This window comes from Halichoeres trimaculatus, unplaced genomic scaffold (assembly GCF_033239565.1).
Source record: "Halichoeres trimaculatus isolate MK-OKI-2021-1 unplaced genomic scaffold, fHalTri1.1 fHalTri1_scaffold_14, whole genome shotgun sequence".
Classification (NCBI taxonomy): domain Eukaryota; kingdom Metazoa; phylum Chordata; class Actinopteri; order Labriformes; family Labridae; genus Halichoeres; species Halichoeres trimaculatus.
Window position 1 is genome coordinate 21,413,939 of NW_027437192.1, and position 14,166 is coordinate 21,428,104.

The window sequence follows — 14,166 nt, forward strand, 5'->3', positions numbered from 1 at the left end:
ATGTTTGCAAATCCATTGCCAAAATCAGATATTTAGATTGATGCCTTCCTTATCTATCTGCAAAAAGACCGTTTTTATTTTGTGATAAGACTGAAAACAAGCTGGCTCCTTCTAGGGTAAAAAACAAAAATCTGCCAAAAGCATTCCTTAAGCTCATAGACACATTTTAGGTATTTTTGTAAACCTGATGAGCTTTTCAGTGTAAGTTCAAACAGAGAGTGTAGAAAATTTTGTATGATGTTGATGGAAATATGTGATTAAAGCAAAGTTATTTCAAACAGAAGAGAGTAGATAAAGAATGAAAAGGTCTGCACTACATCACATAGTAAAATAATGCGACCTGACAGAAGGCTTTTGTTGTGAGGACGGATTTTTATTTTAAAGGATGAAGCAGGAAAATTCCCCCATAGAGTCCAGACAGTGGTGATAGTGGTGGCTGATGTCCTGATGGGACTGGATGGATGATGAATGGAGACTAATGAGTCTGCGGTGACCAGAAACAGAAGATGAGGAGCTGGTGTGGTGTGGAAAAACTCGTCACCATGAAGCAACTAGAATGTGAGAAAGAATCTGATTCAAAGAGAGAACAGAGTTAATAGTTCAGGTGGAACTTAAAATATCTTTGTTCTCTCTCTGTCTCACTCCATCCTGTACTAGATAAGAGTTTACAACCGTATATCATTCAGTCGAAGTGTGTAATTTCCTCTGTAATTTGATGAAGCAAAAACAGAACTATTCAGTCAGACTCTTTTTTTAAATGAAGTCAACCAATTTGACTTCTATCACTGCTTTGAGATAAAGAAAAATCTTTCTCACAACCAACTCACTCCCCCTCCTCCTCCTCCTCCTCCTCCCAAAGTGTCAAAGTCATATGGTCATATGAAGGATTGTACAGTTGTGATGTTTTGTTTTCTGCTTCTTCTAGGAAACAACAAAAACAACTACAAAAATCCAGCCCAAATAGGAACAAGCTGATTTTTCATATAATCAAAGAAAAGAGAAGGAGCATGGAACATAAGATTTTGGTTGATGCTGATGAAGAGGTACGTCATTTTTTGCCTTGCTGTGGGGAACAGCCATTGTAACTGTGCACCTTAAAGAACTGAACAGATATTCGTAATAGAGTATATTGTTGATAAAACATTACATTATTGTCAATGTTGAACTAGTTTGACATTTTTACCAACAGATCTTTCAGGGACAGAAGTAATTCACTGGTACGTATTTTACTGGATAGCTAACAGGGTCAGTCCTATGTTCCCATATTTCTGGGACAACTTCAAAATTAGGTCTTGTTAGGTCAGTTTGTGCCCCTACAAGATTTGTAGAAACACTTTATAGTAAACAAAGGAATGAATGAATGACTGATTTATTTTGACTGGCAGCAGCAGGAATCATCACAAACACAATAGGCTGAAAAAAAAGGTTTCCAGCTGAAGCAGGGCTTGTAGATGCTGACCCCTTGATTTCATTTCTGTAAGTCACACTGACAAAAACTGATTTTGGAAAAAAACAAAAAATCTTAGATATTTGGGAACATAGCTCCCAAGTTTCTTGCCACATGAGCACTAGCTGTTAATTGCCCTGGCTCTATCCTGCTGTTTGGGAGGTGTAGGTTCACAATGTGTTTTTGGTTTTAACACTGGCCAAACAGCTTTATATAAACTAATAAGAAGGGATGTTGGTGGTGCTAAACCAAAACAACCATTATTAGCTTAAAGATGCTAAAACAACCAAATGATGTACCAAAATGTGCAAAATAAAACTCAAGTATTTGCTAAGAGATGTCATAGTACAAAATACAGAAAGGATGCTCAAATACTTTTAAACAGCACAGCCAATGTCATGTGCTAAAAAATGATAATATTCCCTTTGGTCCAAGCTAACCTAGTGTAAACAAAAAGCTATTTAAGGCTAAAGACACTGTTAGAAATTGAAACTAGCAAATATAATAGCCTAAGTAATAAAAAAAGATGAGGTTGGTGAAAAAATAGAAATAAGATGAAATCATCAGCCAAAAAAAAAAAACATAAAAAAAACTAAGATTATTGGCTTAAAGATGCTGAAGTGGTCTTTGTTCAAACATACAAACAAAAAAAGACGCTTAGAACACGTTCAGGGAACAAAATAATTAATGAGAAACTGCCAGCATTAAGATGCATCTCTGTGTGTGGGGAAACTGTGGAAGTGTGTTGGGTCTGTGTGTACTTACCTTAACTGTCACAGCGGTAATGAAGTGTTTCCTTGTGCAGTAATTGCCAATTTGAACTCTGGTGTTAGTACTTTTGTTTGTAATGTTGGATCTGTCGGTCAAGCTGGGTGGGGTTTCCATGGGGATAAGCAAGGTGTACTTGTTATTCTCTTCAACAAATGTCCTAAGTCAATTACCTCGTAACATCCTAAATAAGGTTGCTGTGGAGAGGTTGTTAACCTAAATTGTAATTGTGTGGAACTACTCTCTCAGACCTTTCTTTCTGAGATTAATTGGGTTTTTATCAGAGAGAACAAATGCTCAGGAGTAAGCAAAGGAGACAGGTCAAGCGTTTTACAAAGGATGCCTGATCCTGGCAGTTAACAAAGCTGTTTTGGGAAGTAAAGAGGAAACCTGATTGGTCAAAGAAGTGTATGCAGCTGTGAATGTGTGCGTTTGTGATACCTTGGTCATCGAAGGTACCCTTAATCTGAAGTGTTAGCTTTCAGATGGGATCCCTTCCACTCCCTTCCTCCCGAGGGGACCCAGGTGCACCCATGCCATCCTTCTGACGCAGCCTTACGTCTTTTGACTCATGACCACCTGTTCAGCTCACTTACACACATAAAAACACACAAAGTTGCCTCAGGTGATGCTTACATTACAGCACAGGTGACTTGAGATGCTCTGGCCAGCACTAGTGCAGATGCTGATCCAGTTTGACGTATCATTCTCACAGTGGAAACGATGGAGTGGGTGTGAATCCCTGTTTTGATTCCTGTTAATATTTTCCATAGTTAAAGACGTTTGTAAGTGGGCCGCCAGTGAGAAAAAAAACAACCTGCTTCCATCTCCATTCAGTGCATGGATTAAATCAGCTCTCATCACCGCTGATCTGCCGTGAGGAATGGGATTAATCAGTCATAGACAGTACATCAATCTGAAAATTAAAAGCATTTCTCATCACTGAACATGTGGCTCAATGGTTCTGCTGTTATTTTGGTGATGTGCTGAGTGGGTGGTTTTCTCTTACCAAGAAAAATCGCTCATTAAGACCTCAGATGCATAAACTGACCAGTTCGAGAAGCATATATCAGAAGGGGAAATGGGCCATATCTGGAAGAGCAGCAACGCATTCAAGAAGACTCAGATAAGCTGTGTAATGGTTTAGAATTTACTCCTTCAATTAAGAGAAATCTTAAAAGAAATCACAATGACATCTGATGGCAGCTGTTTGTTATTCAAATGGTACACAACATTTCCTTGTCAATGTGTATTTGAATGTGGAAAGGTTCTTTTAAATTTTGATGTATTCAGATTTTGTCTAAAAAGTGGGAAAACTGTCAGTTTGAAAATAAGAATTGTTATTGTAACGCATCTACTGGCTTCCCACACTCAAACCTCTATTCGTATCAATTTAGTGTCAAACAACTGCTTAGTCCTGAGGTGGGATTTAATCACTACTGTCACTGACAGTTGAATATCCCACAATGTCACGACTCAGACAAAGACACACTCTACTCTGTGGAAGAAGAAAGCTTCACAGTTAAAGAACAGTGGACAAGAGAAAGCGTTAAATGATTTATCCAAATCATAAATCTTAATCATACAATTCATAATAGATGGTTTGATGAGCAGCACAGAATGATGCATTTCAATGGTTGTTTCTCTCTCAGAGAGGGCTGTGTGATTTTTTAGGAAGACGTTTCTTTGATCTTTGATCCTGAGCATCTCTGCCGGCAGCCATCTTCTCCGACTTGATCTGAAAAAGATGCAGCAGAGATTATGAAAATGAAGTGTGATGTGTTCAAGCGTGGATTTTTTTTTTTGGTTTGCACAACGAATGGACTTGTTTAAAAGAACAGTGCAATGACTTAAAAAAAAAGTTTTGAAACTCCTGTTAGTGTTGAACATAGCTCCCAGTTCAGAACTATGGGCTGTACAAAGTCAGTCAGCAGAACCGTGATTCTTAAATAATTCACACACAAAAATGGATTTTTAAATTAATGTTGCACATTCAATCATAAATCAAATTTCTGTTGTTTCAGGGGAGCTGAAAAAAGACTGATTGGTTTTATAAAAACTGCAAACTTTAATAAATATGCAGAGCATTTGTCAGCATTTTCATAAATCTCTTCACTTTCCTCTAACAGCTGATGGTTCCTTGATATATGCACTTAAGCTGTATGGTACAAGTTGTTTTGACGGAGTAACTGTCTTACCATGATGACTGATGACTGACTGGTGGGGAAAAGTAATTAACCCCAATAAATCAGCTTTCAATATGAAACATGTAACTGATTTTTTCCCACAGCTCTACTACAAGTACAATATTATCAAATACATTTTGAGGGGTGTTTTCTTAAATTATCCTTTAAAAATAACAAAAAAAAAGTCATACCTTGCAGAGTCCTTTGCAACAGATTATAAACTGCTCTTTGCTGCCCTCACATGTCTCTGATTGGAACTTCCTTTCCTTTGGTGGAATGTCTGCAAACATTTTAAGAAATCTAAAGCAGTTAGTCTCTAGGCATCAAAGAATAACTTAAAACAAAAAAAAATAAAAATAAAAACAAAACAGTACTTGTGTAAAAGTGTGGTGATTAGACAGACAGGTTAGCCATCCAGCCATTATAAATAATGAAGCAGTCATAAAAACGAATTCAGATTTTTTTCCTTGTAATTTTGAAACAAAAGGGTGAGACAGAGAGGAGCCTGTATTTTAGCTTGGAAGGTGAAAGGTTTGCATTTATTTATTCTGCATTTATTTGGATTTTAGATAAAAGAAAAAAAATGTTTCCAATGGATAAAATTCATACAAAGGCCCCTCAGGACCAACAATTTGGTAAACAAGCTTTAAAACATATAACTCAGAAACCTTGTCAGCAAATGTGAATGTCATTTCCTTGTTCCATCTTGTAATTAACTACTGTGGCTGTTCTACAGTTTCATTTCATTGCTTCAATTCAGAGCTGTGTGGCCTGTTGTGCCAGGTAGGGTCTGATCTTCCTGATGTTGTGTTTGACTTTTTGTTGAGTATTACTGCATAGTATTAGGTAGTGACTACTGGCTACTGCTCATGAAGTGACCTATTATGGAACGCTAAATGCTAGAAAAACAACGTCCCAACTCAGGATATATAACAATATAGAACATGAAGTCCCATAAAACTGATCCTCCCATTACCAAACAAATATTAATCAATCACATAAAGGTGTCATGTGTAGCCCTGACCTGTACTACTAGCTTCCAATGCAAGGTAGCCATCCACCAAGGAGGTGAAGCCTGTCAGCCCTCCCATGGCAGCAAAAGGGACGTCCCTGCCTGTAGGCTGACCACGTGCCTCTCTCTCTTGTTTTGTCTCAATCTGCCAAGAAATATCATAATCTGAATTTATAAAAATGTGATAAAAATGCCTTCAAATATATTACAGTTACATTACATTATTTATTTTATATTCACCAGGGTTTGATGAGCAAAGCTGGGCTGGCCACACCCACACATGTAGGGGCTTCGATACCCAGGGCAGGAACTACCTGTGGTAAAGGTGTATGAGAAAGAGGCCTGTTTGAGTAATCTTCATCACCAGTATTGTTTTCATTCAGGGTTGATCTATGGTTTTAATGTTTACAATGTTAACTGGCTTACACTTTTTGCACAAATGCCCAGTAGCTTCACTGTGATCCTCAGGTAAGTGTTTGCACCTGCAGCGCACAGGGTTTGGCCCAATCCGGGGCACGTACTGAAAGGCCATACACTGACACCCAGTGACCTGGCATGGTAGAGCCAGAGGGCGCTCAGGAGGAACCACTTCATATTCAGTCTTGTGCTGCCTGTACCTGCATGAAAAATCCCGTCTCCCAATTTTTATTCATATTTTTTATTCTGGGTGGTAGAAAGGAGGTTGGGAAATGAAATGCGTTACTATAGTTACGCATTTCATTTCCCAACCTCATATATATATGATGTACTTATTACCTATGTGCACAAAAGCATTGTGTTTCAGGGCCAATCAGTTTGCAGTCAATACCTCCTGGTACCCCAAAGCTCGCATACAGTCGGTTTTTCATCCGTTTTGAGATCACCTTCTTCTTATACTCTTCAAATTGTTGTGGAGTGAACAGTATTCCTCCATCATCATCTCCGACAATCCTTTCAAGACAAGTTATATGTGGCGATACAGGAGAGTTCAGCATTTGAACAAAGATACTATTATTCACATTGGCATCAGATATCACATGCTATGCACCAGAGTAAAAGCGCTGTCGAGATTAGTTTAGGGTGGTAAGAGAGACAAACCTTCTGTACTCCCAGTAGTTATCCACTGCTTCTAACGCTGATTTGTCGAGATTAATAGTTTCCATTGTTTAACGTTCAGGTGTGCCATAGCAATGAGCTGTGAGCTTCATCTGTTAGCTATGAGCTTGCCGTTTACAGCTTTGTGGTTACCATGGTGATGGTTGTAGGCAGCCCTCTAGCGGTCACAGAGTGAACCACAAACATAAAACACTCACGAAAATAAGAATAAAAATGGCATATCGAAACCAAATCCAAATTTAAACTAGACAGAATTTACAGGGTTTTTTTTCTCGCATCGTCTAACTTCTCTAAAAACCTTAACACACTGTTTCGGCAGACTATTTGTGCTATATGACCTAATTATTTTTAACCTGTGAACCTTGTGACTGCAGTTCAAATTGTTTGCTGTACTATACTCAAAATAGCGTCAACAAAAATGCTTCTGTGGTATAATTATTTATATTTTGCCTTATATTTTGCTGAGAGTGGAGTAATTTGACTACATTTCCCATAATGCAGTAGGACTGACGCACGCAGCAGACGTTCAGAGGGAACCATGACAGTCAGCAGAATTGCATGCTTGGAATTCTGGTCACCGACTTTTGCTCTGAAAGGACCTCGTCGTTCTCAAGACCGTGGACAAAGAATCTGATATGACTGTCACAATGAACTGACTCGTCAAAATTAAAACCGACTGATACTTTCCGTGGCCAAAACGGAGCCAGCGGGCTGCTCACGACATTTATGTCCGGCGACAGGAACTACAGCCAAGGGTTGCCAAACAACAAGCATCATTCAGTGTCAGCCAGAGGTAGCAGCTGGAGCTCAGACAGGCGTCCGACCCTGCGTCTCTGGAGCCTGTTAATTCCTGTCTGAACCACAAAGCAGCCTTCCAGACAACACCCCGGGGTAAAGTATAAGATTTTGATGAGAGGGGAGGGGGGATCTTATTTAACCTTTAGCTTGTGCAGTTAGTGAATCCTGAAGTTATAGCGCAGCCAAGTTATCTATTTTAGCTAACGTGAGATGTTGTTTTTGAGTTGAATTAACTTTAACTGAGCGACTGAGTGACTTTGGATGATTAAGTAAAGATCTGTTTAAGATTATAAAAAAACAACAACGAGAAGAGAAATCTCCTGCAAACTGACATTTTTGCGCGTAATGCAGTTTTCTCTGATCGGTTGCTTGATATCTTCGGCTGCGCACCTGTGTACAAGAAATTAAGGGCATGCGCTCTCACAGTCAAGATGTAAAAGTCTTGACATTCAAGTTCCTATACTTGTCCATCTTTTTCCTCCTCGGTGACTGATTTGTTTGTTTAAGTTTGCTTGTATGTGTAACCTGTTTTGATAATGTGTTACCCAACCTGACAGGTTCAGCATGCAAGAAGGCTTGAGAGTTTACCAATCTGTGGTTTGTACTTTGTCATGTTGTTTTACTTGCAGCTGCAGTCTCAAAACAAATGTCACGTACCATGCACAGTAGTTAAAGTCTACTCTTCCACTCCACCACTTTAATTTATGCATCACGGGTCAACAGATTAAGTCAGTTGCTGAGCCCACAAGCTGTAAAGTCACAGGAACCAGCTGTCTGTGGTCAATATTTAACCTGCAGATCAGCTATTTCGACCAGTACTATGGGCCTTATCAGTGTCAATCATCCCATTAGGTACACTGTAGTGGAGCTGTTCTCCAAACAAGTGGAACATTCATTGTCTGCAGATGTGCCCCAGATGGTGTGCCTTTCCTCAGAACAATGAACAGGCCAGGTGAACAATAGTATGACGTGTCAGTGAAGACAGGGAGTGTGAATGATAAAACACGTCTGCTTATCATCAAGTGTCAGTGTTGTGTAAAGCAACATTGATATGCTCTGTTGACATACACTAGGCTCAGAAAACCTTCCTGAAGGTTTGTTTTCTTTATGGTCCGTAGCAACTCACTGTTAACCTTGAATGGAGGAAGGTTAAGGGTTCAGCTGCTGCAGGGAATAATCTACTTGGATCCTGTTGGATTTATTTTCTGCTTTTCACATTTAACTTATGATGTTTAAATTTTTAAGCTGCTTATCAAAGCTGAAATCCAAGAGTTTTAGTCTCTGTACAGGTCAGCAGAGTTTCCAAGTTACGGTGCTATTTTGTGTTATTTCACAATGGGTTTTTCCCTCAGACTGGTTTCAGCTTATACTTTCATCAAGTCTTCACCCCTTTCCTGTCTCAGTCTTGCTTTCTGATGCATAGTACCGCCTCAGGTCACAGGATGTTTGTGTGTGTGTGCAGGGGTAGAGATAGGAAAGCATCGCTAAACGGATTCTGTTACCATTCTTTCATAATTTATTCTCCCTGTCAATGCCCCCTCTTTGACCTCTATAGACAGTGACACTCCCAACACCCAAGAGGGAGCGAGGAGAATCAACTTGGTGACAAATTTATGACGACTGAAAACTGTCTCCTAATTCCCCCCCCTGCATGTGCACAGTGCACCTAGAGACTATTTGTCTGCCAAATAACCCTTTAGAGAGGAGATTAGAGAAAAACACGCAAACCTTCTGTGCCTCTGTTTGTCCCTCGTTCCCCAGCTGCAGAGTAGGTCCCATGAAATTTAAACTGGTAATCAGGTATCTGGGCTGAAAACGCCTGTTAATCAGTGGGGTTTCTGCAACCATAGCAAAACCCGGCATTGAATCATTGTTAGATGGTTCAGGCAGTCACTTTGATGTAGCCACCAGCTCCTTGTCAATGATAATGAGAAGGATTTTGTTCTCCAGTCTACATCGGTATTTTTGTGCCTGGTGGAAAATCTTTGTGCTTTTATCTGTGCAGAAATCCTCACTGTCAGAAAGAATAAAAACCACAATGCTCGCCAGAGCTCTGAGTCCAAAATGAATTAACAAAGAATAGCTGCAGAAGTTTCCCTTTAAGTGGTTCTTGGAAGAGAGTAGAAAAAGTTTTTCTTTCAACTGACTGAATTTTAGCACTGCACAAAAAAAGTGCCAAGTGACTCTCTGAATGCTGACAGTAAGAAATACTTTTCTGTCTTTCTTTCAGTTGATTTAATCTTCTCTGTTTATCTTTGTTTTCTTCTCCAACAGTCAACAATGTGTGGAGATTCCCTATCTGAACACCGAGTCTATGGCGCTGATTTGTACTTAGATTTCATGACAACACGGCATCTTTCCAAAAGCCCCTGACTGCCTGTGTCTACGGGTGTCAGCTTCCTCCTGTTTCCACTTCCTGGCTTCTGCTGTTGCTCAACACATTCTCACCGTCTTGTAGGAGTAGCAGGATGTCGTAGTGCATAGAGAAACTTCTTGGGCTGTACGGGTATGAGGCAAGCACATGTCTTGCTGGAGATATCTTGAGTGCATCCGCTGCAAACAAGGGAAGCTTTGTAGAGGACTTAAACTCTGACCTCTCTGTGGATACAGACAGCAGAAAAGGGAATTTCCTTGCCGGAATAAACAACGCTATATTTGGTAAATTATTCTTCAGTTGATCCACATTTTGGAAAAGACTACCAGGCCTTGCAGCTCCCTCCCCCCCTTGCCAGCCCCAGTATCATGCTGGCTGCACTCCTGCGGAGGAACATGTCACAGAAGTTGAGTGTGCTGCTACTGGTATTCGGCCTGGCATGGGGACTTATGCTTTTGCGCTACACAGTGCAGCAGCCTCGCCATCAGAGCAGCGCAGAGTTACGGGAGCAGATTCTGGAGCTCAGCAGGCGATACGTCAAAGTCCTAACAGAGGAGAACCAGAATTTACCAGGCGGGATGCAGGGAACCTCCATGGCTGGATATGGTAAGCATTTCAGTTGAAGTAAGATTCCACGTGTCTGCTTACGTCTGCTTGTGATGTTCTCATGAAACTTAGCAATGTTTTTATTTCCCCCCCCTCTGATTGTTTCTTTCATCCTCAGCTGATCTCAAGAGGACTATAGCTGTTTTACTGGACGATATTCTGTCCCGGCTGGTCAAACTGGAGGGAAAAATTGAGCTTGTGGTCAATGCCTCCTCCACAAACACCTCCCACACAGCAGGGGGCGTCCTTGCTTCTGCGCCAGTCGCCCTTCAGAAATCCCCAAAGCATGAAACACCTGGCAGCCACCCGGGGACGTCACGGCTTCATCCACACATCCCCAAGAGGCCTCAGCCACATCAAGGAGTATAGTCTATATATGATTATTTTTTATTTTCAGCACGTCATATTTTTCAGCATCTATCACTGATGTAATCACATCAGACAAATAAAAAGCAATACTGAGATATGTGGACATCAATAAACTTAAAGTGTGGATGCTTATACTCTGAGGGAAAATGAAGGACTTCATGCTCTTTCCTATCATGCGCTGATATCTATTTATTTTTTAGCAAGAATGTGGACAGCAGTGGCTCACATGCAAAAGTGTCCTTGAGCAAGACACAAGCCCCAAATTGCTCTGGCCAAACTGCTCCTGTTGGTCAGCGGTGTGTGAGTGTGTTTGAATGACATCAGCTTTTCCTGATGGTCTCCTACTATAGCTGCCTCTGCCATCAGTGTGTAAATGAGGTGTAAATGGGTGAATGTAAAGCAGTGTGAAAGTGCTCCGAGTGACCAGAAAGACTATAAAAGCACTATACAAGTCCATTTACCAATATCCAGCACATTTTTTATACATTTGCATTGTTTGTTTGATTTAGCTTAAGTTTCAGGGTTTTTTGAATACCGTGTTTAAATCTTATGACTGTTTCAGCAAAAGCAAGGAGGTTTAAAATCTCTGTCACTGGTTCCCATATGTTCCATTGTAAAATAGCTTAAAAGTCAACTATCATCACCAACATTGTAAACTCTGTTAAAATACTTCTTAAACATATCACAATGCTGATAAAAACAATATACTTGTCTTATAGGAATAGCCAAATATCTGTTTTAGCTGGAGCAGTTCCTCAGTACTATGAGCTATATTCTACTTTTAGCTTACACATTTACAGCAGTTTGAAGTTGGTTCTGACAAAGATAATCCAAAGAATGTCATTTTCACTTCATCTCAAGGAAGTAAAAATATATATATGTATTTATCTTTTGCTGCAAGACTGTTCGAGGTTCATCCAGAACATGATTGAGACGATGCCTTTTTTTCCACTTAAAAGTGAGTAGATGGGAGCTTTGTGTGAGTTAAAGCCAATGTTTCCCCTGCCAGCTGTCTGGAAAAAAAATAGGGTAGGAACAGATTGAATGTACTGTGTAGTCAGTCTTTAGCCCTGGAATGCTGTTAAGTAGACTGACCAACTACACATGTTCAGGGTTCATGTTGCACTGTGACTCTATTGAGATTTTCTAAAAATACTAGGCTCATCCATCCTTGCCTTTAAGGATATTTGAAGGGTGTGGACATGGAGCTCTGGGATATTTATTCTATCAGCCTCCACCTTGTCATGGGTATGATTTGAAATTGAAAGGATGTGCTTAATGAAGACTTGGTGGCAAGATAAATGGCTTTTACTGTCATAGAAAATACTTGGTGAATGCATTTCAATGAGAGTGATGCACTAAAGCCTACAGATTAAAGTTTCTTTCTAATGTAGTTCACTTATTACAAACTTGCCTGAATGAGATGACCTCTAGGCTGAATTATCACACTGTGGTTTGGCTGTGTCTATACTGGGTGATGCCATTTCTGTAATGTCCTTGTAAGGTAGAAAAGATGGTTAACTATTCATCTGGTGGTGGATAGATCACTGAATAAATGCTCCGTATATTCTCCCCAATTTTACATGTATTTTATATTAGGTCCTGCACTTAATTTTCATGGATTAAAGAAAGCTGGAAAAAAGACTTGACTTTTTTTTTTTTTTTTAGCTGATTATGTGAGTGGAGGAAAAGGGAATCAAATTTGAATTTTTGCATTAGAATCAGAGTTTAAAATCTACACTTGTTGCATTGTTGCATTGCATCATAATTGGGCAAAAAGGATTGTTTTCCCCCATGAGATGCCCCACCCTCAAATATCACTCGACTATTGCTGACTATCAACTCATTATTGCCACTGCGTTTTTTAAGTTCAGTGAATATTTACATCGGTAAAGCAAATCAGAAAAGATTGAAAAGCTAGAGTAATGAATGTCAACTGGCGGCCGGAGCTTTCCACCTGCCCCCAAAATATTATCAAGCAGCAACCTCTGGTCTAAAAATATAGGACAATGCAGAGTGTTAAAATCTGTTGTTTCTTGAGTGTCGGCTTGAGGCTGACACTGGAAGTCACAAACACACCAAGCCAAAAAAACACATTTACATCCTGCAAAATAAAAGTGTTCCATCTGAATCACTAATTTCAACATCAGCACATACAGTACAGCAGTTTAGAAGATATTACAAATGTGACTTTGCCCCATCAGAGGCACAGCTCGGCTCACGTGACTGCAGGGTGCCCTGTAGCTCTTACTACAGAGACTTGAAGCATGCCCCACTTCCAATATGGCTGTGCCAGACGATTTGCTTCGAAAGTCCATTTCAGAAACAGATGAGTGACGTCAGGGAGCCTACGTCCATGTATTATGCAGTCTATGAATATTACTGTAAAGTTCCCTGGTGAAGAGAAAAATACTGTAACTTTAACTATTCATTCATTGAATCAAATGAAACAAATGCCCTCTGAAGAGTAGCCATAACCTGCCTACAATCAAAAATAATGACAAACTCAAGATGCACTTGTTGCCCTCTCACATTCAGTTTGGTTAATAGTTTTGCTTTAATTCTGCTCGTGTTGCGATATTAAGATTTTAAAATGTAATTTTTGCGGTGACAGGCCTCTGATGGTATGACTCCTTGAAGGCTCAGCTGATTTACAGGTGGGCTCCCAATAGCTCTCAGTGTGGAGGCTTCAAGCCACCCAATTTCTAATATGGTCCTGCAGATGATAAGCCTCAAAACTCTGTCTCAGAAACAGACAGGCAGAGATGTTCACAAGTCTTTTTCTGCAAGTCCAAGTTAAGCCCCAAGTCTTAGGGCACAAGTCTAAGTCAAGTCTTAAGTTTCTTCAAAATAAGTCTGAGGAGCTTTTGTCATCTGCTGATATCCGGTCTACTAAAAATACCGCACAGCTATATCTACCAAACGCTTTTAAAGCATTTACTGTATTATCACTCATATCTAATTGCAAACAGCATCAGTACTGATTACTTGTTTGTTATATGAGCATGTTAAACAGGCCATTGCCCAACCCGTTTCCCATTGCAATGCATCATGAAGAAATCACACAATGAATGCTTTAAAGGAAACTGTGTTCTTCCAACACAAGCATAGTTGCAGATTGCAGTACATCTTGCCCCCTATTGTGCAGGCTCAGTGGTTAGATGTGGTCCAGCATCTTTGATCCGGATACTACAGACTTTGCAGTCAGCTCACCTTTTGTTGGTGCCATCCTGTTTGAAGTCTTTATAACCAAATGTAATGAGAGTGGTACAGCAGCAGCTGCAGGTGTGCCACCAGTCGTAATCCGATGTACACGTGATACCATGTGATGCTGTGAGGCACACACCCGATGCCCAAAGTGGTTACCATGGATACCATGAAATAAAGGAGGGAATCACATTAAGCTTGTCAAAGTTCCCTCAATCTTAATATGCATTGTATAGGAAAACATAATGGTTGTTTATGGGTCCCAAAACACTTTGAGTCTGAAATCTTTTGAGCACGAGTCCAA

General features: G+C 40.1%; 2 protein-coding genes across 2 annotated transcripts; one reads left to right on the forward strand and one right to left on the reverse strand.

The window, feature by feature from the left end:
* Positions 1 to 2,074: 2,074 nt before the first annotated feature.
* Positions 2,075 to 6,633, reverse strand: fam221a (family with sequence similarity 221 member A). Its single transcript, XM_074687491.1, has 7 exons — positions 6,491 to 6,633; positions 6,170 to 6,343; positions 5,840 to 6,030; positions 5,654 to 5,727; positions 5,426 to 5,558; positions 4,593 to 4,681; positions 2,075 to 3,953 (listed from the first exon to the last, which is right to left on the reverse strand). Exons 1-7 carry the CDS (start codon positions 6,553 to 6,555, stop codon positions 3,864 to 3,866), a joined length of 816 nt encoding a protein of 271 aa, XP_074543592.1. The 5' UTR covers positions 6,556 to 6,633; the 3' UTR covers positions 2,075 to 3,863.
* A 376-nt stretch (positions 6,634 to 7,009) lies between these two features.
* ccdc126 (coiled-coil domain containing 126) lies at positions 7,010 to 12,286 on the forward strand. The gene is made up of 3 exons (XM_074687492.1): positions 7,010 to 7,399; positions 9,581 to 10,286; positions 10,405 to 12,286. The coding sequence occupies exons 2-3, from the start codon at positions 10,049 to 10,051 to the stop codon at positions 10,653 to 10,655; spliced, it is 489 nt and encodes a 162-aa protein (XP_074543593.1). The 5' UTR covers positions 7,010 to 7,399; positions 9,581 to 10,048; the 3' UTR covers positions 10,656 to 12,286.
* The last annotated feature ends 1,880 nt before the right edge of the window (positions 12,287 to 14,166 follow it).